The sequence below is a fragment of the Photinus pyralis genome, unplaced genomic scaffold (assembly GCF_008802855.1).
Source record: "Photinus pyralis isolate 1611_PpyrPB1 unplaced genomic scaffold, Ppyr1.3 Ppyr1.4_LG8, whole genome shotgun sequence".
In the NCBI taxonomy this organism is placed as follows: domain Eukaryota; kingdom Metazoa; phylum Arthropoda; class Insecta; order Coleoptera; family Lampyridae; genus Photinus; species Photinus pyralis.
Genome location: NW_022170819.1, coordinates 22,738,753 through 22,765,390, shown reverse-complemented (window position 1 = coordinate 22,765,390; position 26,638 = coordinate 22,738,753). Strand labels below are relative to the sequence as shown.

The window sequence follows — 26,638 nt, the reverse complement described above, 5'->3', positions numbered from 1 at the left end:
TTGGATCCGCTAGGGAGGAATATCAATGTCAGAAGAGCACGTCGATAAACCACCGACAGTTTATAACATATCTCTTTGACAGCATGCCTCGACGTTTGGAAGTTGTTATCAGAAGACGTGGAGGCAAGGTTTTTTTGTGCAGTTTTTAGATGTTTACTTCACAACCTTCCATTCTGTAAATAAAATTGTTATCTCGTTGCTGCCCATCATTATAGTAATATTCTGGTTTCCTGCATTTGCTCAAAAATGAAATTTAAAAACGCGTCTCCGGTTTTTTTGTCAGGAGTACTATGAACCTTTGAATAGACTACCAAACCTATGAACTTTCGTTTTCAATGTCATTATAGGAAATGTTTCCACATTAAACGAATAGATTTGATAATTTTAGATTTAGAATTAAACACAGATTTTTTTATATGTTTACTCATTACCTACGGAACAAACAAAAATGTTGCCATGTAGGTACGTGTCTATCGTACTGTTTGACCCAGACAAATGCATTATCTTTATCTATAGATAATACCAAAGAAAAATAAGATAAATTTGAATCTTAATTCAGGTTCCTGTATCGACCTCACCGAATATTGAAAGTGGTTCAAGTGAACGTGCTACTGGGGGGTTATAGCCGCGATAACATTCACCCTTTGACCTAAAGACTGGCAAACAAACCTCTTTATATATATAAAGCACATACAACAAATGATCGGAGTTCAACCGCGAACCTTTGTGCTGTGCTTGTCGAAGTTTTCTTTGCGCTTTTTTATGATTTACGTCTGCGTACGCAACCTTCTTAAACTGTCGTGCCTAAATATATTGTTCCGAACGCGCCCCAAAATGTCCGCCATTCCGCAAGCAGCCTTCATGACGAAGAAATGGAATGAAAATCAAAAAAGGAAACCCAAGGAGGAGATTCACTTCTGGGATGGTGAGTTTGCCAAAGTAAATGGTACATGCCAATTATACATTCATCTCCCGTGCAGGAAATGTGGAACCTCAACTGCTGCATTACAACAGTAAAATGATGAACAGCATCTGGGGATTGTATAACCGCTACTCTGTGCATAACTTGAAGGGCAGCTGGGATAAAGAATTGAGCTTTGGTGCCATTAATCAGCAGCTGTAGGTGAATGAAATTATATTGATTTCCGGAAGGGTTAACTTTTTTCAATTTGCAGCAAGTCTGTTGGTTGCGCCTCGAATGGTACCAATGTAGCTCTCACTCCTTGAAATCTTCGGGGTACAAATGAGTATTCGTACATTTGTGTAGTACAACTTTAGTAGTGTAGCTTATTATAGAGATGATATTTTATACCTATTTATTTTTATACTATGAAGAAATAAACTGATATATGTGAAATGCAACACATGTAAAGAGATTGCAATTATCACAACTAATGACCTTTGATGTTACATTATTAAAATTAATGAGAAGTCACAGTTGATAACTCTTATTAATCTATAAATAAGGTCAAACGTAAAATGACGATTTGAGGCGATGTCACACTTCTTGTCGCGCCTCATCGTCCTCTCTGATAGTGGGCTTCAGTCGCCAGGGGAATTTTATTGTATAAAATTGAGTCTATTACAATTTATCCTTTTTACATTTTTTTCTATCTATTTCTATTTGTTTACGTTTTGAATCAAATACGCGCGATCGTGATTTCCGTAAGTAAACACATTGGATTGACTACAATATTGCTTCATAATTTAACCGGTAGTTTCTACACCTCTCGTTATTTAACACACAGGTTACAACTGATAAAAAGCTGTGCGTTTGATGAAAATTCGCTCACGTAAACCGGACTTAAATGCTCAAATGTCAAAAAGAGCTATCAGGTATCTGTGTCATGACCCATTAGAATTATGGATAGCTCTGAAGTCATCGGTCGTAAACTTACTTTGTATATTTTATGTACAGGGTTTTGCAAGAGTCAGGCCCGTAGCCGGAATGAAGTAGCAGGGGTGGCCGGTATTTTTCTAGGTGGGGCTTAAGAAATTTTTGATAAAGGTTTCCCCTGTAATTTTTGTAAAGGAACCATCAACCGTAATTTCCAGTGGGGGCAAGACCACATTCTAGGTGGGGATCAGCCCCACCTGGCCACCCACTAGCTACGGACGTGGCAAGAGTGTCTATTAAAAAAATGTTGACCATCTTCGATTGCTCAAAACGCTTTAGCTTGACGAGACGTCTATGAGCTGTTCTTCCAGTGCCACCACGTATTCAGGTTTTTTGTGGAATGGATTATAAACCAAATTTCAGGTGGAAAGTGTTGCCTAGGTCGGCCTAATTTTAATTTCGCGGATCGACCTTTGACTATTGGACAAAAGAGCGGGCTAACAATTGTTGGATTTAATGATGCTGAGTATGAAAGTTTGCGGATATGTCAGCGAGCGTTTTGCTTTTGGTATATGTACAAACTATACAAATAGTTCAATCTGTCCTAAATAACTTTGGAGCTATGGTGACAGCCGTACGGTTAGGCAATACACATAACATTTGAAAGAATAGCATCCTGGGAAAAAATATGAAACACTGTGTATACGGCAATCCTGAAAGGTTTTTGCTGATCTTGAAAAGTGTAATTACAGGTACCTAGTAGTCATTCTATTAAGCGACAGAGCAATGCGGTGTAACCTTTTACGGGAGTCGTCAGTCGATGGTGTTTGTCTCAATATGCGAACACGATAATTGGCAAAAGCCTGAACCAATTCGGTTCAAACAAATAACTCCGTAAGATCACATTGCGTTGCCGCTTTTCTAGATTCGCTTTACACGTTGTTCTTTTTTGTACTAAACATCAATCAATCTATCTTTCAATTTTGTCACCATTTGTTATGATTTGGTACTTGATATTTGGCGTGTGTGGTACTGACTTTATATTGTTTTATGAAGTATTTATTTATATATTCACGCGGAAGTATATATATTTGTACATATGAAGCCCTGTATGTTTTCATTAACTGTTTAGAAAGTATCTCGTACAGTTTCAATTCTTCGTTATATCCGTTGCTTTGTCATATCTCATGCGGACTGCAGTTCTTGTTTATTTATTTATATTTATTATGTATTATCCCTCTCTTGTTCTGGGCCCTCAACAGGCTGGCGCTCAATTACAGAGTAACCCGCATTATGCTTTTTAGAGGTGCCTCTGTAGAAGGTTCGGTATTTACCTTACGAATTAGGAAAACTGCAGGAAAACCTGATTCGGAGTAGCCGGCAGAATGCTCGAAACTGGTCTAAGGTAATTCCCATCTCTGCCATAGATGAAAAATTCACCTCAACCCAGGTTCGAACACCCAACCTCCGGATTTATAGCCCAACGCTTTACCATTGAACCACAAAGTCGGTGTCGCAATACGAGAAAGGGGGCCCTCTAATTTACTTTTCCTCTGTTTTGTATGTGAGATTGCTTGTGTGATAGGGTTTAGCTTGAATACGTACCTACTGCTTATACATTCTCACCTGCACTTTTCCTGTTAGATTAATGCGGTAGCCGATGCTGGTTTAGAGCATGGATTTATAATTGTACTAGTTGTTTTATGTTTTTTCTTATAATTTTGTTTATAATTTATCTTTCTTTTAATGTATAATGATTCAGGGGAAGTTACGTGTGTGTTTTTTTGTTTTGTTTTTTGAAAATTCACTTTTCTTTTTTCTCTCAATTTTCTTCTTTTGTTATTAATGCACAATGCTTTATATGTTCAATATATACTTAAGTTGACCTGTAAATGGATGCGTTCTGTTGGTCAATAAACTATTATTATTATTAACTATTATTATTATTAATTTGATTTATCTTGTTTTCCATTTGTCCAGCACAACGCCAAGGTATTTCACTTCGGTCGTCGCCGGCGTAGAGTACCAGGGTGGTTTCCTTGGCGTACTCGGGCAGTCGCTGTGCTCTTACGTGACCTGCAGCCCCCCGTAGCGGACCGTCCTTATTCGAATACTTCGCAAGGTATTTGAATACTTTGAAAAGTATTCGAATACTTCGCATAGTATTTGAATACTTAACCTTCCTTTTCTTTACCAAAAATCGACTACTCCAAAATTTCTCTGGAAAACACTTTTTCTTATTAATTTTGGTGCGTAGAATCCAGATGATTCGTACTTTTTCGATTAGACTTCTCAATCAAAAGTTATGGACTAGAAACCAATTTCGAAAGAAAATTTAAAAGGGCTGTAACTTTCGATCTAGTAGCCCAATCTTGGAACTGTTTGAAATTATGGATTCTACAGCCCACATTCTATAAGAACATTTTTTCCGGGTCGATCTGGGACAATTTTTTTTTCAGGCCTCAAAAAAAGGCAGTGTATAACCTTCCTTTTTTACCAAAAATTGACTACACCAAAATTTCTCGAGAAAACACTTTTTATTATTAACTTTGGTGCGTAGAATCCAAAACAATTCGTACGTTTTCGATTAGACCTCTCAATAAAAAGTTATGGACAAAAAACAAATTTCGAAAAAAAATTCAAAGGGCTGTAACTTTTGATCTAGTAGCCCAATCTTCAAACTGTTTGAAATTATGGATTCTGCGGGCCAAATTCTATAAGAAAATGTTTTTTCCCGGTCGATCTCAGACAATTTTTTTTCCGGCCTCAAAAAAAGGCAGTACTTTTAAGTTATTCAAATATTCGAGAACAATTTAGAAATGTTTAGGGAAAGTTTCCATTGTCACAAAATCAAATATAAAAATCCGATACATCTGAATACCGAACTCGATAGTCTACGTAACTTAAAAACAATAGGGACCTTTCTTATATCCTTAAGACCATGTGTACCAATTTTCAAAGCGATCGCACGTTTCTAAACAAGTTATCATGCACACGGACAAACGGATGGTCAAAAATGGATCTGTTCCAAAATCGCTAGGATTAATTTCAGAAAGGCGTACGCATCATGTGCACGACGTACGATCGCTTTGAAAACTGGTGGATATAACTGGTATAAGAAAGGCCCTGGTAGGTACCTCCTATATAATAATATAATAATAATACGCTTTTACTCCCCTTAAATTTGTATATAACAATAGAAAAAAAAAAAGCTAACCCCATACAAAGTATAACTTGATTTTTTAAGTGGTTTTACGCCTTTTTATCTAGTATACTATTTTAAATTTTTAATGTATTTGAGTGACAAGTATTTGAATACTTTTTACAGTATTCGAATACTTTTCAAAGTATTCGAATACTTTTTATAGTATTCGAATACCTTTGATAGTATTAGAATACTTTTGAAAGTATTCCAATACCTTTGAAAGTATTCGAATACATTCTAAAGTATTTGAAAACTTATTTTTTTAAGTATTTGAATACTTTTCAATATATCTGTATCTAGTATTCGCTTGTGCTGGACGTAAAAGTATTTAGTATTCAAATACCTTTGATTTGTGTAAAGTATTTACTATTTAGTATTCAAATACTTTTTGAAAGTATTCTGCCCAGTTCTGAACTGGGTTTACAACTGGGTCACCGGGGCGCTGAGTCAGTAGACAGGGTAACAACTTAATTCGCGTGGGGTGAAATACAATTCGGGCGCAAATAGCCCCCCCCCCCCTGCTAAATTGAATTGAAACCGGGGGGGGGGGGGTGGCTAAAGTGTCAAGATGGGGGACTGCGTGCCATTTTCAATTTTTGTTTAAATGAAGAAGGGGTTCATATGATACCTCATTTTGACGGACTTTTTTCTAAAATTTAAAAAAAAAACTAATAGGGAGATACTTTTAAGAGCGCATTTGGTACTTCTCATACTAAAACTAAAATTTGAAACTTTCAACATGTCGGTTGTGAGCGAAAATTTTTTTAACGTATGTAGGATGTTTTGCCTAACCTCCTGGCGCATGTGGTGTTACAGTATATTATCTGATATTACTAAAATAATATAACACAATACTATGATATTAGCGTATATTACATTATTTATTTTAACATTGTATTACACTAAATTGGCACCAGGCGACTCCCTCTATAGCCACACTTATAAAAAAAACGTGACTCTTGGGCACAAAATACACAGATCTCTTCAGTAGGCATTTACTTTGAAGTTCAATGGCACCTTTGAGCTAGAATGTGTAATGAGTATTTGCGCGATATCTTGCAGACCGTTTTGTAAGGTGACCAAAAGCGGCGTGTTCCCTGCTTCATTTTGAATGTCAAGACTGGCTCCACTTTTCAGGAGCGTAGTTACAATGCCAACGTCCTTTTTCGCAACTGCCTCGTGGAGAGGACTATTTCCTCTATTCGTTTGAGCATCCACATTCGCACCATGCTCCAATAACAGTTTCACCATTTCCACGTTGGATTTGTAAATTGCCATGTGCAGAGGTGCAATGCCGGCATTATTCTTTGCGTTAATATCGGCTCCAGCGATGAGCAACAGACGGGTCAGATTTAGGTCGTTTAAGCGCACTGTAAGATGAAGGGGGGTATCTCCGTTAACATCTCCGATGGTTAAGTGATTTCGTTTGTCTAAAAATGAAAGTTAAAAACACTAAGAAATTGAAAATATTGCCTACCAACAGCTGCCGCAGTGCCTGTTGTGCATAAAATCGCCAAAACTACAGCTAAAACTGTCCGCATTTTTGTATTCTAAAACTGTATTAAAGTGTGACACTGTTTTGATACTTGCATTGATTGCTCATTGGTTTTTCCAGTTCAAGGGTCGAGCCATGCTACGCTTAATCGTTACTAACCATGTAAACAGTTGTGGTTACTGTAATTTTTTTCTATAAATAATTGACATGTGTAAACAATTACTGTACTACCAGTGTAAGAGAAAAACATAATTTCCTATTGTCACAGTGCGAGTGGGGTGGGTCGGTAATTCCACATTGCTCGTCTGGAATTGTTAATACTTGGAACGCAATGTTTTGTATGTATTATAGTATTGTTTATTCATAAGTAAACAAACGTATTACAAAGATTTCATTGCATGTATAGTACCTATGTGAATTCTAATCATTCGAACAAAGCAACAAGATAACCCATCATCGCGTACAAACAATCAGCAAGATCTTAAGAACACAACATTTTGTTTGCGCTTACACGTTTGTTTGTTGTTTCGATGAAATTGATGCGTAAATGGACATTTTGATCAATTTTGGGCAACATTTCGAAAGCAATCCATCTTGATGTATGCAATGGGAGTCCGTTGCCGAGTCGTGTTTGTTTTTTCCTACAAATTTTTATCCGAGTGGGGGCGGGAAAAAATAACCCTCAGGGTTAGTGCATCCCATCCAAACGTCAATCGGCTGTATCTTTCCAACTAATCCTATTAAGCAGTCTCGCGGTGTAGGAAAGAAAATGATTGCATATTTTTTCGGTGAAAGTAGCTCGATTACTACAATTTCTCTAGAAGACAAAAAAATAGTTGATCCTCATTGGTACACGACAATTTGTTTTTGGTTTTCGAAAGAGTAGCGCATTGTTAGGTCAGACAACTTCCAAATTGGACAAATGGACATTTATTGAGTAATTTCGTTGGGAAAATGGTAATACGTACTGCGCCAATGGGCGAGGACAAAACTTTGTGGTTCTCCTAATCTTTCTTTCTGGGAAAACGACGAGTGTCAAAGCTTCAAATGCTCAGGATGAGTAGTGGGTACTTACAAAGGAAACGTGGGAGATCGACGTGCCCATTGTTCTAAGTTTTGTTTCCTTTATTGGATCAACTTAATAATGATTGAATTACAATATACAGGGTGTTACATATACGTATGTAAAAAAATTGGGTGGTAGAGGGGATTAAAGCAAGCACTTTTTCTAAATATAAGGTGTTTCTTTTGGGAGCCAATCCCAGAAAAGTGGTGAAATTTGCATTTCTTCTTTAATGTTTTTCTCAGCAACGATGAGTTAGAAAGACTACAAACACAAGTCTTTGAATAGGTTTTCGAGTGTGCCCTTTACGATTTTGGGAATTTTTTTTCAAAATTCTTACCACGAGAGGGCGCGCCCCTAAAGGGGGGCGAGAAAAAAATTTTTGATTTCGACGAAATTTGGTATCTGGGGGTGTTTGAACATGAAAATCAAGAATTCGAAATTAGTTTTTGAAAATTAGAAAAAAAAATTCACTGCAATTCTTGGCCGGACAAAAAATAATGGAGAGAATTCCAAGAAATTTGTTGTGTGAATACTTGATGAATTAAGGAACAAAATCGTCGAACAGTTTTTTAAAATCACTTTTCAAACAAATGGTTATACTCATTCGGGCCTTCGGGTCATAAAGTGTTTCCCGCCTACTAGTTTTGTAACTCTTATGGTTGTTAAGAAAAAAGTTAAAAAAATTGCAAATTTTACCATATTTCTGGGAGTGGCTCCCAAACGAAACACGTTTCACCCTGGGTTTATTCGGAAAAAGTGCTTGTTTTGATCCCCTCTACCACCCAATTTTGTTTACATACTTATATGTAACACTCTGTATACTTATGTACAGATTTACAATTTTTAGCGTCGGTTTACTGAACGGTATTGCTGGCGGACGGCGTACCTTCTGGGATCGTTTGTAGCCATCGTTGTTAAATTAATGCGCCGGTAAGGAACTGCCACGTCAGCTATCGGAATCTGCAACGAGGAAAGACTGACGACTTGCGCGCGTCTCCTTATAAAGCCCCCGCGTTCTCGTTTTCACGACGGATGGCGAGCCCGCGCGATACCGCGTGACGTCACAGCCTCTACGACCAATGGCGAGCGCGCGATGTTACGTGATGCCACATACCCCCTGCTGGCGATGGAGTCGCTCTCACATGATATTGAAACAGGCTCTGCGTTGCACCTTTCTGCCAGGCCGGGTAACCCAGTGTGCCTCTGTGGCTGTCGTTGGTTTGTCTTTGGCGGGTGGAGTTAGTGGCTGGACTGTCTATAACAATAGTCAGAGTTGGCGCTGCTTTTATATCACAACCGCCTCATAAACGGCCGACTAGCACATGGTTAATAAAACAAATGCATAAGAATCTCCCCTACCAATGAAGACTTATTTAAGCTTCAAACTAAAACTGTACAGTAAAAATGTACATTAAAACTGATCATTTAAGCTACACAATGAAACAGTAATCGGAAAACTAAAGCTATAGCTGAAATTGAACACTGACGGTGTTCACTGAAGGTGAACACTGAACTTGTATACTAAATTCAGCGCTTTAAAATTTGACTACTACTTGTAACAAATTTATGTTCACAGTGTAAAATAAATACATTTTAACAGTGTAACTTTCTCGTTTATTCAATTTTATATCACTATAAATCCTTGATAGGTACGAAAGCGAAAAGACGGCTGCGGTGAAACGAATTACGTAGAATTTGTTGCTAATTTATGGCAAACTGCAAATATAATCTTGTCAAAGGTAGTACCGTATAATTACTTACCTACCAAGAGTTGTTTTTTGAAATTTGAGTTCGATTAGACGGTTTTTTGAAAAGGGATTTGTTGCCAAGTCGTAAGTTTTTTTCTGAGCGTTCGTTCTATTCATGCATATATTTTAGCCTTTTATTTTTGGGTTTATATGGTTTATGTTGAAAATTTGGTTTTGGATCAAGTTTTAAATATAAAGCGAAGCTGCTGTGCAGAAGAAATACTTACCACGTTTGGGGTTCGACGTTTTTTTGGGTTGTTGTCAAAAGGCGCCGAGGCAAGCGTTCATTTGTTGGGAGTAACCTTCCGTGAAAAACCTCTGTGGATAATCCTACCGCCATTCAATCTGGAAAATTCGAAGTTCAATTTATAACAATACACAAATCAGTTGGTATGTAGTTTTGGATTTGATTTTGATTTATTTTCATACAAATTTGTTATCTTTGTTTAAACCGTGGACAAGCACAACTTTGGGTAAAAAGTTGGTAGCTAAAATAAATTTGTTCTTTTGTTGTTTAACAGTTGATGTTGGTATATTTATTAATTTAACGTAACTAGAGAGTAGCTACTTGTCCATTGGTAATTGATGTGTTCAAACCAATTACTTACCTTCTAAATCTGCAGCGCTACCTGATGTAAGAATATGGCCAGATTGACATAAAAGCTGTGTTGTAAGTTTCATTTATATGAATTTAATTATTATCTCTGTTCACTACGTGCCAACGAAAACTTTTTTTAAATTTTGAATAAAGATCTTTGTGTTTGGGTAAATGCATGAGTTTGATTCTTTTGGTGGAATGTTTAAGTGGTCTTTTAATTACAGATAAATTATATGTACTTACCTACGACCATTGCGCCGACCTGATTAGCTGGCATATTTTACCTATTTTTTGTAAACGTTGTTTTCACGTTATATACTGCATCTATACTGTTAGTCCAGTCAAATTATCATAATACCTTGCATCAGATGTGTCATTTCTATTTTTCTTTTTAAATTGTTAGGCTGAGTATGGATGTCAAAAATCCAAGTTTTCGACATCCAAAGACCTGTGCGAGCAACGCAGCACTCGAAAATACACCATTTTTCTATTAGTTTTAGGTTTTTTTAGTTTTAGTTCTGAAGGAGAGATTTTAAAGCAATACTTTTTTAAACTAGACAAAATTTGTGACAATTCAAGCCCTTATCCGGTTCTGTAAGTCTAATAGTTTTGGAGATACATCGTTTCAAAAATTCGTAAATTCTTCAGTTTTAATCAAATTTTCCTTTTTCTCGCATGAACATTTTTATAATTTTGTTCGTTTGGGGGGGCTTTGTGGTAAGGAGTATCCATAAATCCCCACAGAAAGAGCTACAATGTTGATATCCTCTGGATCCCCAGCATCTCCCATGATAAGAAAGTTGTCATCTTCTTCTTCTTCAGCAAGATCCACTACCTGTTACATGTATTGCGAAATCTGTGAATTTTTTCCTTTTGCCTAACCTTGCTCGACCATTCAAAAGGGACACCGAATATAGAAGATCTGTGACAGTAGCAGAAGGCTTACTCACAACACTATCGTTTGAATGAATAACGCATCATATATAAACAGGGATATTTTTCCACTAAAAGACAAAAATCAATATTTAATTTGCTTTTATTATCCGCAATTTTTAGCACTTCTTCAACAACAAGTTTATTACGATGCACGACTTACGACATTTCATCGTGCATATTTTGTAAGTTTACTTTCTGCGAAGAAAAAACGCAAATTTTGATAAAACTTGTGAAACTAATAAATTTACCAATAGTTGAAGCGCCGTATCTCGGAAACTATTAGACCTGCGGAGATCGTTATGGGCTTAAATTGTCAGAAATTTCGTCTAGTTCAAAAAAGTATACGACAATAATTGCATTAAAATCGGTTCTTCAAGAGTAAAACTTACAAAAACCGAAAAATGGTAAGGAAACTGATATATTTTCAAGTGCTGTGTCGCTGGCACAGGTCTTTCAATGTCGAAAACTTGGATTTTTCACATCCATATTGATCCTAACAATTTAAAAGAAAAATTAGAGATGACATATCTGATAATAATAATAATAATAATAATAATAATCTTTATTGTCCAAACAGGTGTACAAAACCCTAGAATAGGACAAAATTATAAGTGAGAGAGTAAAAAATTAATGCAGTAACTAACTCGTAAAAAAAAAAAATAATAACTAAGTAATATAATTAAGAATGATAGGTAATGGAGTGTGAAAAATATCTACATGACTTGAAATATCATTATAGTGATAACACATTGTATAAATCGGTGAGCTTTGTCTGATATTAGTTCTACATCTTGGCAATTGAAATGTGATTTTATTCCTAGATGAGGGACGTGGTATATAAAATTTTATCGAGTTATGTAGCAAATTGCAGTCAGTTAGGTTGTGCACAAGCTTATATAGATAAGTAACAGCCATTCGCCTTCTCCTAACTACTAGCGGGACAAGATCAAAGTTTTCTAGCATAATTGCCTGATGCACGGAATGCCCATTTTTTTGTCTAATTTGACTGTACTATGTACGCTGAAGCTGAATATTGAAAATGTGCACTGAAATTAAATAGGAACACTAAAACTGTACAACAAAACTGAACATTAAAAATGTACACTAAAACTGAACACTGAAAACTGAACACTAACGCTATACCCTTAGATTGATCAATAAAAACGTAAACTGAACACTAAACCTGATGTACCTACGTACACTGATCTTGAACACCATAAGTGTGGAAAGAAACTCAATACTAAAAAATGTACACTGAACGCTGATACTGAATACTGAAACTAAAAACTGAATTTGAAGTTTAGAACTGTGGACTGTGCAAAGATTGAACTGAATCGTCCCAAGCGTTTGCGTGTTCACAGACTGACAGACCGATAGGCAGGCAGGCAGACAGACATCATCGATTCCCCCAACACTCTTAACAAAAGATCCCATTCCCTGTCCTTTTCCCCCAGAAGCACAGCATTCGAACTGATTGGTGTCACTGTGAAGTGCGACTTCGGCTGGGATAATAGAGGAAACAGATTCAAATTTGACAGCCACAGTGGCAGAGGGAGCTTGATTGGCGAGAAGACTAACAAAGTATTAGAATTTGATATAATGAGTTCCTACTGATGGCGTCAATGTGCTATGAAGAAAGCATCTGGACATCAATCGTGATGGCAATTCGAAGTCAATTCAGCCACGGTCTGCATTTTCGAGAACCCCAGCTTGGTTGAAGCAGGAGTGAGAGTGGAGCGGGTCACTGGTGACGAAGATGCATGTACTAGGGCAGCTCTGAACCGAGAAAGTCCCCATCCCATCAAGAAGATAACTGATTTGAATCATAATTTGGAAAGTGTCAACAAGCTTTATAATCTAAAGAAGAAAAATGGTTACAAGTTTTTGACTTCAGAAACAATAGAACAGATGGTACGAGATGCTTCAATTAATGCCATTAAGCAGAACAAACGGGATATCGACAATGTGATTGTGTGATTATTGTTGCAAAGCGAAAGCACATCCAACTACAAGTAAGTACATGAATCTACCAGGCACGCAGCATCTGTCCGATCAAACGTTTCGTGCTGATATGGATGGGCGTTGAGGCAGACCAGCTTGCTCCATGTGGCTCCTCGCATCACAATGAGCATTTCAACTACATATTGTGCAACGCAAGAGCACCAAAGAGCAGACATTATGGTGGAACCAGAGCATTGAAAAACAGGGTGGTTGCCGCGGTCTGCTCCAAAAATCTCGGTGTTGACTACTGTGAACGTCCTTTGAGATTGCCTAACTGTCTCCATCAGTAAGAAATTACCGCTCAATCCTGGAGCAGCGGCGGGCCAAGAAGGCTGAGTGGCACAACAAACCTAACGCGAAGAGGAGGCGGCTGCAGCTGAAATGTGAAAACAGGTGCAAGGAAGTTGCACAGGAGAAGAATGGTGGGCTCACTTATGTCAGTGGTATGGGGACAGCAATGGAGCGTGCTGTGGCAGCAAATGTAGCTAAAACTATATCTTGGTGGCTCCCAGAACTAACTGAACTTCCACCTGGAGGCCGCTTTGTCACAGTTAATCTGGAAACAACTGGTCTCTCTGCCGCTGATGACATCGTTCAACGCGTGGTGAAGAATAATTCTCTACATACACGATTCCAACCAAGAATCTTTCTGCTGCAACTGGACTAAATATTATCCGAGGGAAATTGGTCCAGATAAGCATATCGACAGTGCTCTTGAAACCTTGTCGCCTCTTCTAGCTGTTCAGCAATTTCTGGAGTTCCGGAGGCACTGTGGCAGCCACTTCACCCAGGAGGGTTGTTGAGGAATTCTGCGACCTGGTTCATGGCATGGTGGACATTTTGCTGTTCATTGACAAGGCAATGTCCGCAAAAAAGACCAGATTCCTGCCTAATTCCTCTTTGGGAATGAACGGCAGTTCTACATCAAGAATGCCCACAATGCTGTATCCGACTGCTTGTTGATTATCATTTCAAAATTGACGAGTCTTCTCTTACTGTCTCCATCCTGACTATATCTAAAAACCATTATGCGGGTCACTCCGTAATTGGGCGCAAGCCTGTTGAGGCCCCAGGACAAGAGAGGGATAATAAATAAGTAAATATCTAATTTTATGAAGAGACAAGTTTTTAACAGAAAGAAGTCACTGAACCCGAGTTGGGTGGGCTTTCAAAAGAAATGATTGGGAAGATGGCTGGAGCAGCAGTGACAGAACAGGAACCGAGAACGATTTACAAAAAGCGCATTTCCACCTGCATTCATTTCCCATTTGTAAAATGCAACTGTAAAAATCCGGCCACAAATATGAAAGATAACGTTGCACATGTGCAATCCATTTTTGACGTGCTACCTCAATTTCTGTTTATAAGAAGAATTTCATTTCAATAAAAATAAAATAAAATAAGAAAGTTGGAACTGCGCATGTCAAAAGTCGAGTGTGCACACTTTAAGTGTCAACCAGGGTTACTTGCATCATGCTCTTTTGCTTCCTTTTTGATAGTTGGTGTCTATACACATTGGCGTTAACATTGTGGAAACATTTTACGAAAATTGGCGTTACAAAAAACTGCAACCGATCTGACTCGTTTTGACGTAGATAACTCAATATATCTCGAAAGTTAATCCAATGAAAAGTACTTTGCCTTATATCATTCGCCCCTCTAAATGACGGGAATATAATATTCTATCGCGATGTTTGTGCCAAGCTGGGGCGTTTCTGCATAAGAGCCCATAAATAAATAAATAAATAAATAAATAAATAAATAAATAAATAAATAAATAAATAAATAAATAAATAAATAAATAAATAAATAAATAAATAAATAAATATATAAATAAATAAATAAATAAATAAATAAATAAATAAATAAATAAATAAATAAATAAATAAATAAATAAATAAATAAATAAATAAATAAATAAATAATAAATAAATAAATAAATAAATAAATAAATAAATAAATAAATAAATAAATAAATAAATAAATAAATAAATAAATAAATAAATAAATAAATAAATCATCTAAGTTTGGTTAGAAAACGACGGAAAATCCAAGGTGTTTATTCATTCAACTGTAGACGCCCAGGAACGAATGCCCTATCAACTACTCCCGACTTACCCCTTCCCCATATTGTTTCATTAATTAATGTTTACCTTTTTCAATATGGTGCCTAAATTAAGTGAACCATTTTTTCACAAGAGCAAGGTCGCAGAACCTTCCAGTAATCCTTAGTTCTATAGTATTCGAAAAGAATGATGGCTTGTGTAGGTTCGGCGTGGTGAGGTGAAGGCTGGATTCAGAAAGACGTCTACCCTCTACCCTTTACTTCCGCTATTCTTGATCACAAAACAGTTCCTTAGAAGTATCATTGAATTTTTTTGTTCGTTATGTACAGTACATTGACAAATACCGCCCTCTTGTAATTTTTCTGCTACTTTTCAAAGTTTAATAGATAGAATCTTAGGTCTACTTTAGTCTACCTTTAACAAACACATGAAGGTTTCAGAAAGATGTTTTGCCGATCTTACTGAAATATGTTGGTAATGGTGATGGTCTTTTTTTTCCAGGAGGAAATGACTGTTAATAAAAGACGATTTATTAGAAATCCATTTTCATAGTTACAGTAATGTTAAGACAGAAAATGAATCGCCATCTTTTGAGGATAATATAAGTTAGATAACTAAAAAAAATTTCATTCGCTCGCAATCTCACCACCGGAATTAATAAGAAGTTTGGCAATTTCTGTACTACCATACTTGGCGGCGACGTGCAATGGTATCTCACCGTTCATATTTTTCGCTTTCACATCTGCCCCATTCTCAAGCAGAAGTTTTACAATGTCATCCCGTAAGGACTGCACGGCCAGATGCAGGGCAGAATCGCCGTTCTTTCGCGTTTTGTTCACGTTGGCTCCGTTCTTCAGAAGCAGTTTGACCATCTCGACGTTACTGTTAAGCGAGCAAAGCAACGGCGTGCTGTCCTCCTTGTTAGCCACATCTACGGTTGCGCCGTTGTCGATCAGAATCTTTGCTGCGTTTGTTTTTCCGTACAAGGCAGCCAAGTGAAGAGGGGTATTGCCGTCGTCGTTCTTCATGTTGACGTTTGCGCCAAATTCGATGCAGAGTCGCGTAATGTTCTCGTTGCCACCTTTCGCGGCGTAATGAAGAGGCGTGGAACCGTACCTGTTATGGCGGTCTATCCGCACTCCGTTGTCCACCAGGAGTTTGGCGATAGCTCCGTTACCATGGGCTAGAGCGGAAAAAAGCGGCGTATCGCCGTTGATGTTTTCGACGTCGAGAGATGCTTTATGCTTTACGAGCAAGTCGACCAGCTCGGAATTGTTTGAGGCGACCGCACCAGATAAGGGAGTTTCCCCCAACTTGTTCTTCACGTTTATTGGAGCGCCACGATCAATTAGGATCTTAGCGATGTCAGCGCGACCGTTATACGCTGCAACGTGAAGAGGAGTATGCCCACTGCCGTCTTTTGCTGAAATGTTTGCACCGGCAGCAAGGAGCATCTCGATCAGAAGGGGCGATCCACTTCGCGCTGCTAGGTGAAGCGGAGTGTCGCCAAAACTGTCGATTGTATTGATGTAATTTTCGGTTGTACTCAAACCACCTTCTATAAATAAAAAATGCCCATTACATCACACTACACTAATGAAAAGTGAATTTGCACTAACCTTCGCATCTTGCAACTTGAGGACTTAGTGCAATTAGAGCAAGTACCAGCAAAACCATTGCGATCTTCTTTTCCATGATTTACTCGAGAAAGTGTGTCACTGAACACATCACGGAAGTACAATTCGATACCTACTGTAAGCAAAAATGCTTAATTTAGCAGGTTACTCACGACGACCTTAGTTTTTTATTCAAAGTTCATCATCTTTAATTGATCGTGAGGAAATTCCACGTTATGATGGTAATTATATTATTTACATTCTTTGCTGCGAATAGTGCTTGAGAAAAAAGTTGTCCCGTAATTGTGTAATTCAAAGCGTTTATTGTACGGTACCAGTTCCGGCTTGCAGTCATACGCTAACCTACGATTCTATTGGTAGTCTCCACTAGCTTTTTCCTATGCACAAGGATTTGCTGAACATCTTAGATGCATCTATTCTAGTTGTTTCCTACAAAACTGTCTCATTTGTACTTGTTCGACGTAGCAATTACCTCAGTGGCGTCTCGAAGGTGAAAAAGACTTTAAAGTTATGTTGTAGGTACGTAGGTCCCTTTTGGAGTGTGTTTAAAATGAGCCAGAATTTGATATTAGAGCATTTCCAAAATTGTAGAAAACCGAATTTTTGTGGCTATTTTGTCCGCCTGTCTGTCCGTCCGACTGACTATCTCTACGTATCGACATCTTTTCGTCGCTATTTCAAAAATTTTGGTTATGAAAAAAAAACAAATTGCAGGCGTTTCCGACTTAATCTTTTCTACACACATTCACATTTGCTTGTTGCCTGTAAATAACATCACTTGAAGTTCTGGTACTGCTTGTGAGTTAAGGTGTCCAAAATTTTGATCAATATTCCAATTTTGTAGATTGGTATTTATTGTGAGTGCCTGCCATCCTGAATTTTATCACTCTAGATTCTAGAGACCTTATAGTTCCGCTATGTTAGTTTGATCTGGCCGTTTGTCCCTCCGAGGAAGTAACTCTTGAATTTGAATAATTTAAATCTGACGTTAATTCAATGCAACATTTGATTAGTTAAAGAATGACCAATTCAAGTAGCTTTAAAAGCACCTCCAATCCATTCCCATTTGTGAAGAGTAACATTGCGAAGTCTATAAAGTACATGAAAAACGTTGTTAATTCCCGGACCTCCTCCGGTTCAGAAGGTACCTGAAGGTCTTGGATACGGAAACCTTAGACTAAAGTTGTATTTTTGGATGACATGCATAAATGGCAGTACTCGGCACCGATTGGCCACGCAACTGCGAACGAGTATTAAAGTCGAAATGTCCTGTGGTCTGTCAGCCGTAGTAAACATTCCAAAACCGACCTAAACCTAGAATTCACTAGCACCTTACGTAATTAGCAAACTTAACGTATAGTTTAATCATAATTATGCACAATGCATAATTCGATAATGTTAAAAGTAATTAAGCCGGTCTTCGGACCACGCTCCCAACGCCGGCATTTGCGCTCCCATTTCCAAGTAATTAGACCAATAAGTTTTGTGACGCAAAGAAAAGCGATATTAAATTACGTATGCTTTATATTCTATTTAATAAATATCTATTATTATTCAAATTATTCAATATAAATGAAAAGATATTACCTTATTTCTAAGATTACATTTTACATTCCACGTCTTTTTTTACTAACAAAGTTGCTTGTTTAAGTTACACATTTGTCACAACGGGTAGTAGGTAGCTACTGAACGCTTTCTTTACCAGTTAAATATCCATTTAGTTCATTCATTACTTCCTGGGATTGTAATAGATCGGGCCCAAGCACCCTTTTTTGTTTATACAAATTACGAACATTTATAGCATCAAAACTGCGTCAAATATATATCGTCCGTTTATGAGATTCATCCTAAAGGCTCGAAAATTTATTTTCAATTATAGTTCAGTGTTTTGCACCCTGTAGTCGACCTTAGCAGACTATTCGAATTTAACAGCCGTTTTGTGGTCTATACCCCGTACTGCTCACCCGGACGTGGTGTCCTAGAGCGCATCCGGGGCCTTCGGCGCGCCCTTACCCTCTCGAAGAGCGACACCGCGACACCTTCGGCACCTACCTAGTTACGCCACTGTGTAACGACATCCGGTTTTGGTTATCGACGCCCTTCATTGCGATCTCCTTCCACTCCGAAACATTCACCCTATCAACCACTCCAGATGCAGCCGCAACAGGTTGGAGAGTAGAAGAAGCCAGGGGGTTAACCATACACTGACCTGTCGGTGGTTCGCACATCGACGGAACTGTCAGGGTGGTTTTTGCGGGAGCAACTCTGGCGCGGTTTCTTTACATCTCGACAATTGCTCCAACGAGTTGAGAAACTTCCTCTGATCTCGTAAACCACCACCAACATCTTCAAACTCTCCAAGTCGCTCATAGGCACAAGTGTAATGTAAATCAAAAAGCCACAAGAGTTCCTACAAATTTAGGTATTGTTCCCCTAGTGTTCTCCTAGAACTCATCGGAAAAAGAACCCCGCTGAAGAAAATTCCGAATCACTGTTCAAAGAGGCTAAATATAGGGGAAAAATCTGGAGCGAGAGAGGTAACATTGGAAAACGCTAAACACATTTTACATCACATCTACAATATACAAAGAGTGACAAGTTCAAGTAGATTTAAAAGCACCTCCCCACCACCCAAGCGTTACATTCGGAAGTCTCCTGCATAAAGTACATGAAAAACATTGTTATTTACCCGGACCTCCTCCAGTCCAGAAGGCACATGAAGGTCTTGGATACGGTAACCTTAGGCTAAAGTTGTATTTCGAGATGAATGCAGTTAAGTATCTTTATCACTTCGGCATCTACCTCTGCAGAGGCGAAACCGTTAATTATAAAAAGGCGGATTCGTAGACAAAGAATTGAAGTTGCTAAATCAATCTAAATGAAACAATCAAATGAAAATTAATTGGTCAATCTCAAACAAATCAAAATAGGAACAACATTTACATTGATGCCAAATAAAACCAAATTCAAGAATCACTTACAACTAGTCACAAACAGCTGAATGCAACATCATTTACAACTAAGTATTTTACCTTCTTGAAATGGCTAATGGCACAAATTTACTGGATGAAAAACGCAAAGTGATGCTAAAATAGAAATTGCACCTGCATGAACGGAATAAAAGTTAATTCAAGACACCATTTTCTTCCTATACAAATACAGTCATACAGACTAACATTGTTTTAAAACTGCTGATATAATAGTACATTATATATCAAGGTAGAGAAGTCCACTATTATTGCCTGAGCACCAAGATTACATCTCGAGGCGCTTGCGCCGAGGGGTGTAAGGTGCGAAGGCAATAATAGACTTCTCTACCGTGGCAACAAATGCCGAGAAAGCCTACTTTACAAGTGGAAAAAAGGTTAATAATCATGTCATCAGACGCTAGTAGTGAAAAAAAATTATTACACTAAAAAGACCGTATTCTATCTAAATCTCCAGCGTGTCTCGATATACGCCAACGGTACTGGTTCTTTGAAATTTTGAAAGCAGACATTTGATGAACAGTTTTCAATTGCAACATATTTTTGTATTTCAAACAATGTCTTATTCGTAAAAAATCAAAGGAACAAAAAGCCACTTACTCAGAAAATTTATAAATGCTGATGCTGCAAATTATTGCGTTTCGTCATTGTTTTCATGGCTAGGTAGATTACATAAGAATGCCCCCTCGTACCTACCCCCAATATGAGCAACTACCCTCTGATTACAAGTATTAGGGGTACTAAAGGTACTTCGTTTTGTTGTATGAGAAATAATTAGGACTCATATGCTGCAACCCCAAACGCCATACAATAAAAGAAAGTAACAATAGTCGCTCGTCCTAAAAGTAGGTACAAGCACAGATATACGTATATCTGTGGTACAAGGTATTGATTTCTCCGTTTCATTGCTCTATCAATATTTTTCGTTTCTTTTCCTTTGGAAGAACTGGCACGACGCCACTGCCGTACTGCGTAAACGTCTAGTTTTTTAAACAAATTACGTAATTTAAAATATTTTAATAATACATTACCTCATACTTTTACGACAATGACATCATTTGCAAATTTTTAATTTGTACTTTGAAACAAAAACATAACTTACAGATTTCGACGTTTACTATAATGATCATCGCTCAATTCGTGTTGTTCTGAAATTGTGAACAATAGTGTAAAATTAATCGAAAATGTTAACCACAGATTGATCTAAAATAATGAAGATACGGTTACATGAGAAACGAGTGTATAATGCCATGAAAGAGTACAATTTTTGAAGATTCTTAATGTAGAAATGTGGATATTGGTCAAAGACACATTCACGATTTTAATGCCATATTGCGCATTGTGACACCGAAATAGAAAAACAATATTGTGAGTCAAGAGAGCGGGCCGAGCTCGCCTTTGGCTGCCGAGCGTTACGCGTGACGACCACAGGATATGGAGCGGCATCTGTGGCGTTACGCATGAGATGATTTTCCTTCCGTCGACAACGTACAGTGCATACCGGGCGAAAAGAAGTAGTCCCTTCAAAAATCGTAGTAATTGGACAGTCTGAACTGAAGTCGTTGCGTTTTGGTGAGTAACGTGTGACCAAGACACTGCTGAGAACCAGAAATAGCAACCTTTAAGGAAATCCCATGTTCCACCAACTACTTACCCTTTTGAGTCGTAAATAGGACATGGCATCCGGAACTAAAATCACATCAGCACCATGAGCGAACTAAACGTACGAGACATAGCAACCGATGATGTAACGGGTGGCCGCTTTGCAGTTTTAAAGATCAGTATTTTGTTTAGCATAGGGAAAATACACATATACCGCTTTACAGTAAACGTGAACGAAAGTAAAACTCAAGCTTTGACATTATTTTCTCTACTATATAATATCTTCAACATCTTTTCGAATCGTTTTTCTTGCTTTTTTTCTTGTTTCTCTCTCTTGCTGATTTTGCGTGTACCCGTTTTTATGTTTTCTGGTATATGGTTGATATCATGTGTGATGTTTGTGTTTTGCATGTTTTTGTTGCCTTCCTCTTGTTCTTTTGAGTCGAGTATGAGTCGATCACATTTTGTCGTGTTTCTCTTCTTTTAAGCTTCGCCTGACCTTTTTCATTTTTTCTGCCTTGTTCGTATTTTCCAACGTACTCTTCGTTTTCTTCTACCTGTTCTATAATAGCGTTGAAATTTCTTATAATTATATCATGATGACTCCTCCCTCGTTCCTTGCTTTCGTCTCATATATCACCCCTATCTCTTCGGCTCGGTATGTGGTTGTTCGCATATAAACCTGGATTATTTTTAGTGTTTGTTTTTCGGCCGTTTTGATAGTAATATAAGCGACTCTTAATTTAGTTGACTGAATATACTAAGAAAAACAAAAGTGCTCAAATTCCGTTTTTCTTTACACATCTTGGATGTAAAATACTGGTTGGCTTAATAAAAAGAAATAAAAAAAGGCATTGCCTATCAGTAGGGTAGGTTGGGGAGAGCTGCTACACCACCACCCCAAGGTCACCACACGTTCAAGGTCGAGGTCATGGTTACTTCAAGGTTGAGGTCATGGTTACTTCAAGGTCGAGGTCATGGTTACTTCAAGATTACCACCCATTTAAGGTTGAGGTGATTACCACTCCTCAAGTACCAGGATACATAAAACAAGTAATTTTTAACATACATATTTATTTTTTAAGAAACAGAGCTCATACTTTAAAAAATACAGATATATTAATGTCAAAATGAATATTAAAGAAACACTTTGAAGCTTTTCAATATCCACATCTTCTCCACACATCTTGAAACAATGATTACCACTGCTTGGGCGCTAGCAGCTTTATGTATCCCCTCCACTGTAATCCATCATACTTCAAGGTTAAATCCACCGCACAGTCAAGGTTAAATCAATGATTAAATCCACCACACAGTCAAGGTCTCCACACAACCAACGTTACGTGGGGGATTTGGTACTATATAATACACACAATGTAATGCATGGTAGTAGTCACCGATCATGGATAATATCAACTTTTTAAAGCAAACCGTTGATAAATTGAAGAACAATAATACAGTGCCTTTCACGGTTAGTGATGTTAATTTAGTCAATCAATCGCGTTATGAACTTAACAATAGTAAAAGTAAATGGGTGTGTGTTGGACTATCAGTGTACCGTCAATTCACACCAATGGTAAGAATCAGTGGATCCAAGACTGCAGGTGTTTCCTTTGATAAAAGTGAATGGAAATTATTCACAGACAATCAAAACCTTATTACGAATTACTTCTGCTCAACAGAAGGAAAATTGTTACCAATTAAGGTGGGATTCAAAACCATAACGTCTGAAGTGATAAACAATACCAAAGTCATAAAAATCGTTGACAACGGGGAATGTGACATTTATATGGCATTTGGTTCACTTCAACGGTTGTGGTTACTGGCGAATTTAATAACGTACCGTCTGGAAATGTTAACCACATTAGAGTTTGATAATTTTTACAATAAGATTATAAATGCCTCCGCTGAAATGACTGGAGATTACATCGATATAATGAGTATCATTACACCGTTACAGGAATTGCATGACCAGAACACTGCCGTCTTAATGGAAGTGGTACTGTTTGTCAAGGACAAACTCATGTGGGATGCTGAAATTATCAAGTCGTTAAACTAAGTGGGGGAATTGTATATATATTTTGTGCATGTTTCTGTATGAAACACTAGTTATCATGTGGTTTGCCTATAGTCAGCAGAGTTGGCCTGTTGCTTATGATGGATATTCGGCGGTGCAGAGATTACATAGGGAAATGAGGGACTTGTGTTTTGACGCTGAACACGAGCAAGTGTATGGTTTGGGAAGATGGTACAGTGATGAATATTTACATAACCTAGCGGACAAGTACACCAGTGGAGAGAGCTTGTGCCATGAGTATTTATTAATACACAAGGAAGAAGAAGGAAATGGTTTCACCATCGAAGATCAACCAAGAAACTGCTTTTCGTGCCTTCGACACCTTGTTGAGGATTTAAAATCCAAATCACTTGACAGCTTTGTGAATAACATCGAAAAATATTTACCAAGAGAAGATGTCAACGGGGGAGTGAAATTTAATGACTCTATAAACACAGTGCGGTATATGATCGTGTGGAAGTTCGCGCACCACGCAGCTCGGATGGGATTATGGGAACAACATGCAAGAGATACTGAACGTTTTAAAAGGCGAATTATTGAGTTAGACAAAGTTATATCCATTATATTAAGTAAGTAACATAGGGAAGCTATATACATTATGACCTCGAACAAGAATGGCCTCTGTAATTTCTTCTTACAATGTGCTGATATGTGATCATTAAATGTTAACACATGCCCTCTCATTGTAGATGGATCCGTATAGGTTTTTCCACCAATGTGGACTGTAGCGTCAGATGGGAACCATCTGCACGTTGCAACGATAGCTTTTTTCATTGGGAACAAGTAAATATGGTCTTTTTCCCCATGAATAGTAATTCTACGTGTGAAACTGTGTTGATAACCCATAATTATTAAAGGTAGTTCAAGCGCCATGGTCTTACGGATAAATAAATATACCTTCTCATTGTATTATACCAGAATTACGCAACTCTTCAGTTATGTAAATTATTTCATTATGATTTGCCGTGTACCCGGCAGACTTAGATCCTAATAACACCCTTAACCAATTCACTAACTTGTTTGGATCATTCCAAGGAACAAATTCTATTTTTTTATTGTTGAGCTGTAGAGTTGATAAAGTACCTCCTCGTTTCGTAGAAATGGTTAGAGCGCGCTGTCTGAGTGTTGGACCTAGATGTGATGACGAGAATTCGCTTGATGAACTTGATCCTTGCAACAGTGGTTTAATAATTTGAACATACTTTGGTTGACCGCTTGCTTGGATTTGAACTTTGGCATCATAATGTCGACGTGCTGCACTAGTGCGTATTATAATATCACGATAAGCTTTAGAATCTGCAGATTTAAATCCAATGGGATTTCTTTTAAAGAGTAGTTCGAATAATCCTGGAGTTCCCTTGTATGTGAAGCGTTCTCCCTTAGAAGACACAATCACAATATCTTCCTTAGCAAAATCTAATTCCGAATTACCCACGAAAAATTTGTTTAATGTTGGTTCATAGCGGACGCCATACTTATGGTCATACTCGTTATTCGTGTCCCTAAATATTCCCTCTACATATATCTTTGGAAAACCGTGGTATTGATCGAGAAATTCTTCAAATGCAGGATTCGTTCCTACGTGGGACAATTCCTCGCGCAAGTCGTCAAGTGTCGGTACATCAATATCGTCTTCTGGAGTGGGATCGCAATATTCGCTATCTTCTAAAATGCTAGGTTCATGCAAAACACTGGGTTCATTGATAGAAAAAAGGTTTCTTGACACCTTTTGGGGAGTGGAAGTTCTCGGAGTTTGTTGGGAAAATATTGGTGATTGACGTTTGACACTTGGTAGTTCTGTTTTGACGGTATCTAACTTAGTAACTGTCAATAGTTGTTTTAGCGGTTGGGTAATGGCACAGATCTACCTTAGACCATATAGTACATGGACTGCTAATTGTAACTAAAATATAGTCAAGGACATCGCCTGGGTATGTGAGTTTCAGGGTAAACGAGTCTGTCCGAAGTTGTCCGATTAGGCACGATTTGAGGCTGTCAACCTATAAATTAAGAAACGTCAATTAATTAATCGCCTAGATATGGCAAAAAAAAGCAAACCTGTTCTTATTTGTGGACGTATAGAACATAATTAAGAATGTTTAAAGCTTCCCGTACTTCGCGGTTAACATAAAAGCTACTCTTTACGCGATCCGAGTGGTGTTCATACGACTTTAGTTTACCCTGAGATTCACATACCCACGACTACAGTGCCCTCTATCCGTGACCACCCATTTTGTATTGAAAGCATAGGGCTAATAGCAGTCCATGTACTATATGGTCTAAGAGATCTACACATACACAGATTGCTAACCTTATGCATTTTTTTGGGAAACAAATTGAGGTATACTTAAAAGCGCCCTCTATTGTGGAGCAGTACAAACATGTACCGTTTAAAACTGTAATATGACGCTTATGGATTTATGCATTAGATGTCGCTGTAAAAAATGTAAAGCGGTAAAGTGTGCATAATTCGAATTCGTTATTCGTTATTAATTATGGCTCAGCGTACCTCCTATCATACCATATCACTGTAATAATACGAATATTAAGGAATTCGAATTGTGCAAACTTTAGCGCTTTAATTTTGTTTCAGCGACATCTAACGCATAAATCCATAAGCGTCATATTACAGTTTTAAACGATACATGTTTGTACTTCTCCACAATAGAGGGCGCTTTTAAGTATACCTAAATTTGTTTCCAAAAAAATGCATAAGGTTAGCAATCTGTGTATGTGTAGATCTGTGGTAATGGGTTTAAACGGGGCCTACGATACTTACAGGCCGGAGCGCTCGAAAAAGTCACGTGACGTTAGGAGTCATGAAATACATTACGGCTTATGGAAAATTCGTGCGCGGCTCCACTATTTATTTTTTTACTCCGGGTCCGTTCAACATAGAGCCACGAAATTTCAATGAGAGCTTCTCAATAGTACACACAATCAAATTATGGTGTTCGTTAATTTTTAATAACACTAAAAATAATTAATTTTTAGGTTTAAAGTATTGAAGATAAAACGATGTTAGTAAATCCGCGTTTTTCTATCTTTACATCATCATATTATTTCTTTTCCTAGGAACTATATCATTATAATCCTTTCGGTGTCTTAAACTAGAATGATATGCGCCTCCAATTATGTGTATATAATGCCTTATCTGGTATTAGTATAGTTTTAACGGGCCCTACAAAATCGCGCATTTATTATCCGCGGAGAGAAAAATTCACCATGCGAGAAACTTTTTTGTTATTGCTATAATGTAACACATATATCGAATGAATTGTGGCCAAAGGACACAAAAATGTTCTTCAGAAAGAATTTTTAAGAAATGGTCTCTTGTTTCCATTTTTTCAGCAGCTGAAGTAAATAGCGCGATTTCAAGAATA

At 37.7% G+C, this 26,638-nt stretch overlaps 3 protein-coding genes and 1 long non-coding RNA gene across 4 annotated transcripts; 2 read left to right on the top strand and 2 right to left on the bottom strand.

The window, feature by feature from the left end:
* Window positions 1-685: 685 nt before the first annotated feature.
* LOC116179828 lies at window positions 686-1,311 on the top strand. The gene is made up of 3 exons (XM_031499678.1): window positions 686-925; window positions 981-1,119; window positions 1,176-1,311. Exons 1-3 carry the CDS (start codon window positions 700-702, stop codon window positions 1,225-1,227), a joined length of 417 nt encoding a protein of 138 aa, XP_031355538.1. The 5' UTR covers window positions 686-699; the 3' UTR covers window positions 1,228-1,311.
* A 4,583-nt stretch (window positions 1,312-5,894) lies between these two features.
* On the bottom strand, window positions 5,895-6,717 carry LOC116177835 (putative ankyrin repeat protein RF_0381). Its single transcript, XM_031496965.1, has 2 exons — window positions 6,520-6,717; window positions 5,895-6,472 (listed from the first exon to the last, which is right to left on the bottom strand). The coding sequence occupies exons 1-2, from the start codon at window positions 6,581-6,583 to the stop codon at window positions 6,027-6,029; spliced, it is 510 nt and encodes a 169-aa protein (XP_031352825.1). The 5' UTR covers window positions 6,584-6,717; the 3' UTR covers window positions 5,895-6,026.
* Window positions 6,718-8,846: 2,129 nt separating this feature from the next.
* On the top strand, window positions 8,847-10,278 carry LOC116177836. The gene is made up of 3 exons (XR_004146762.1): window positions 8,847-9,435; window positions 9,482-9,741; window positions 10,174-10,278. It is a non-coding gene; the product is annotated as an uncharacterized LOC116177836 (long non-coding RNA).
* Window positions 10,279-15,464: 5,186 nt separating this feature from the next.
* On the bottom strand, window positions 15,465-16,723 carry LOC116177830 (serine/threonine-protein phosphatase 6 regulatory ankyrin repeat subunit B-like). The gene is made up of 2 exons (XM_031496956.1): window positions 16,572-16,723; window positions 15,465-16,510 (listed from the first exon to the last, which is right to left on the bottom strand). The coding sequence occupies exons 1-2, from the start codon at window positions 16,645-16,647 to the stop codon at window positions 15,579-15,581; spliced, it is 1,008 nt and encodes a 335-aa protein (XP_031352816.1). The 5' UTR covers window positions 16,648-16,723; the 3' UTR covers window positions 15,465-15,578.
* Window positions 16,724-26,638: the final 9,915 nt, after the last annotated feature.